At 40.4% G+C, this 3,056-nt stretch overlaps 1 protein-coding gene across 1 annotated transcript in view; it reads left to right on the top strand.

The window, feature by feature from the left end:
* The first annotated feature begins 389 nt into the window (after nt 1-389).
* CENPH (centromere protein H) overlaps nt 390-3,056 on the top strand; it is a 25,923-nt gene continuing 23,256 nt past the window's right edge. The window contains exons 1-2 of the mRNA XM_006870993.1: nt 390-514; nt 2,621-2,676. Coding sequence (XP_006871055.1) covers nt 390-514; nt 2,621-2,676 — 181 coding nt within the window. The remainder of the gene's footprint in view (nt 515-2,620; nt 2,677-3,056) is intronic.

The raw sequence follows: 3,056 nt of genomic DNA, 5'->3' as shown, positions 1-3,056 counted from the left end.
AAGCCTTATCTTTCTGCCGCGGAACAGCTGGTAGTTTCGAACTGATGAACGTGAGATTAGCAGTCCGATTCGTAACCACTACGCTACCAGAGCTCCTTCAGCATTCAATACACCTGGCTCAATTAAAAGTTCGGACTTTTCACAAAGGATTTTAACAAGTTAAAGCTAGGATAGAAAACAGAGGCTGCAGTAGTAACCCTGGCAAACCGCCTGAAGGGGGCGGTGTTGAAGAGGACCGGAAGGGGCGGACAGGAGCGCATTCGGTGTTCCGCCCTTTGAGTCGATTTAGTGGCGGGAAAGGCAAGTGGTTCAGAGGCGTTGTCCGCTTGGCGGTTCAACCTCAGGGTCCCCTGGAACGTCCTGTGTGGCAGCTTTCGCACCAGCCAGCAATGGAGAAGCAGCAGGAGGAGGAAGCCGCCGCCGAGCTAGCAGAACCGGGAGGAGAAGGCGGGCAGCCTGAGGCCGCCGGCGCCCAGGAGGCGAGCCCCAAGGACCGCTTGTCCCTGCTGCTCAGGTTTTGCCCTCTTGACCGCTGACTGAGAGCCAAATGGGCGTCTTGGCCAAGAGCTCTGCCCTGTGGTCAAAATGTCCAGGATTCAAATTCAAACCCTCTAAACCTGTTCATCAGAGAATTGGAAAACGGAAAATATTACTCCGTGTAGAGTTTCTATGGAGACTTAAATGCTTTACTTTTGAGGAAAGAGGGTTTAGCACGTTCCTTGGGGCGATTAGGAAGACATCCTGAGCCTTCATTCGCCCCCTTTCTTTGTCCTCATCTTGTGGGACCCCCATTTTCAGGCCACAAGTTGTGCGGGGCATCCAAGCCCTGATCAGATGGAGGCAGGATGCCGCGCCTCTATCTCACAATCATGACCTCTTTTGAACAAAAAGCCTGCTTAATATTCTTTTCTTTTTGTTAACTTTTTATTATGAATTGAATGAAGGTTTACAGAGCAGATCATCAGTTTTACATTCAGCAAATGCTTCATTCAATGATTGCTTTTTCAAATATTTTATTGTGCTTTCATTGCAAGTTTACACAGCAAGATTCCATTTCAACAGTTTCTTGCAGATTATTTACTGACATTGGCTACATTCTTCACAGTGTATGTCAGCACTCTCATTATTTCCCTTTTGGGTGTTCTGTTATCACTAGTCTAGTTTCCCTGTCCAGTTACTATGTATTCATCTTTGCTTAAAGTAATTGTTGGCCGTTTAGTCTCATAGACATTTTAAGAAAGAAGTACAGTATTCATAGATGATATTCTTTCTTTTCTGAGTTAATCTGTTTTAACTAAAAGGTGACCTCATGATACTTTCAGTTGAAATTTTGAAGAGTATCTCAGGACAGTAATCTCGGGGAATCACTTAGTCTCACCTGGTTCAGTGGGTCTGAACTTTTGAAGCATTTGATTTCTGTTCCATATTTTCCGCTTGTGCTATCAGATTGCTCAGTAGTATAGTACGGCATCGTCTAATTCTTCTGGTCTCCGAGTAGATGAGACCATGGTTTGTGTAGATCTTGGTACTTAAATATGTTTCTTAACTACTTAAATAAATGCTAATATCACAAGGCAGATAATTTATGATTTATGACACTACTATGAAAATGTGAAACACTAATACAAGCAAGGGGACTTCAAAAAGTCCGTGGAAAATGGAGTTAAAAGATAAGGTAATTTTTACACAAACGTTTTGGAACCCCTCATACAATGAAATAACTAATTATTATTTTGTTGTTGTTAAATACCATTGAGTCAGTTCTGACTCATAGTGACTTTGTGTAGTTTCTAAGGAGTGGCTGGTAGTTTTGAACTGCCAACTTTTCACTAAGCAGTTCAGTGCTTATCCTACAGTGCCACACCAGGACTATTTATCAATTTACTATTTTTAAGTAGAATTATAGAATAGCTAAGAAACTATATGAATTATCTAAGAATTAGCATCCTGGATAAAATTACCAGTTCCTCATTACAGTGTTTGCTGGTTTCACTATTTTTGTCTTTCTTTGTTCTCAGTTCTAATTAAGTCCTTTTTAATCTGGCCTACTAGTCCTGGTGTGGTGCTGCAGGATAATGCATTGGACCGCAAAGTCAGTTTGAGCCACAAGGTCAGCAGTTCAAACCCATCAGCCACTCGGAAACCCTATACAGGGTCACTATGTGTCAGAACTGACTCGATAGCACTTAACAACAACAACTAATGATAAATTTTTAAAATCAACTTTCTGATTTCTTCATTGATGTTCTCCCACTGTTTTTTGTTTTGTGTCTTGTTTTGAGGCCTTAGATTTCTTTAAGATTGTTTTAGGTAAAATGAGGCCATACTGGGAGCATATACTGAGACTTTAATGCTGACACATTTTGTTATTCTTAAAAAGATGACTTGGTCCACATGTAGTACCAGTACCAGTTATTGTCAAATTGATTCTGTTTCATGGTGTGTCAGTAGAACTGTGCTCAAAAGGATTTTTAATGGCTGAGTTTTCAGAACTGCATTTTCTTCTGAGGTTCCTCTGAAGTCTGGGAAGATTCCATCTGAGTTTTGAGTCATTAGCACCATTAAGAGCCTCTAATTTAATGATAATGAGTATAATGTACTATGCTTTGTTTTTTTTCAGGCTGAGAGCACAGACAAAACAACAGCTCTTGGAATATAAATCAACGATTGATGCAAGTAAATATTTTCATTTTAAATATTTTTAAATTAGGTTTTTATAGTTTGATAATGAATAGTGTTGTTGTTGTTAAGTACTGTGAAGTCGGTTCTGACTCAGAGTGACCCTGCACAGGGTTTCAGAGGCTGTAAATCTTTACGGGAGAAAAAAGCCTCACCTTTCTCCAGTAGAATGGCTGGTAGTTTCAAACTGCCGACCTTGAGGTTGGCAACCCAAATTCATAACCACTACACTACCAGAACTCCTTGTTAATGAGTAGTACTCTAAGGAGAATAAAATAAATTTTATAGGTAATTGAGGAGTGCAACAGAATGTAGTACTATGCTGGGTAAGAGTGCATAAAACAATATGAGGAGCCTTCAGAGAGTTTGTGGAAAAA

The sequence above is a fragment of the Chrysochloris asiatica genome, unplaced genomic scaffold, assembly GCF_000296735.1.
Source record: "Chrysochloris asiatica unplaced genomic scaffold, ChrAsi1.0 scaffold00157, whole genome shotgun sequence".
NCBI lineage: Eukaryota > Metazoa > Chordata > Mammalia > Afrosoricida > Chrysochloridae > Chrysochloris > Chrysochloris asiatica.
This window is presented reverse-complemented; position numbering and strand designations above follow the sequence as displayed.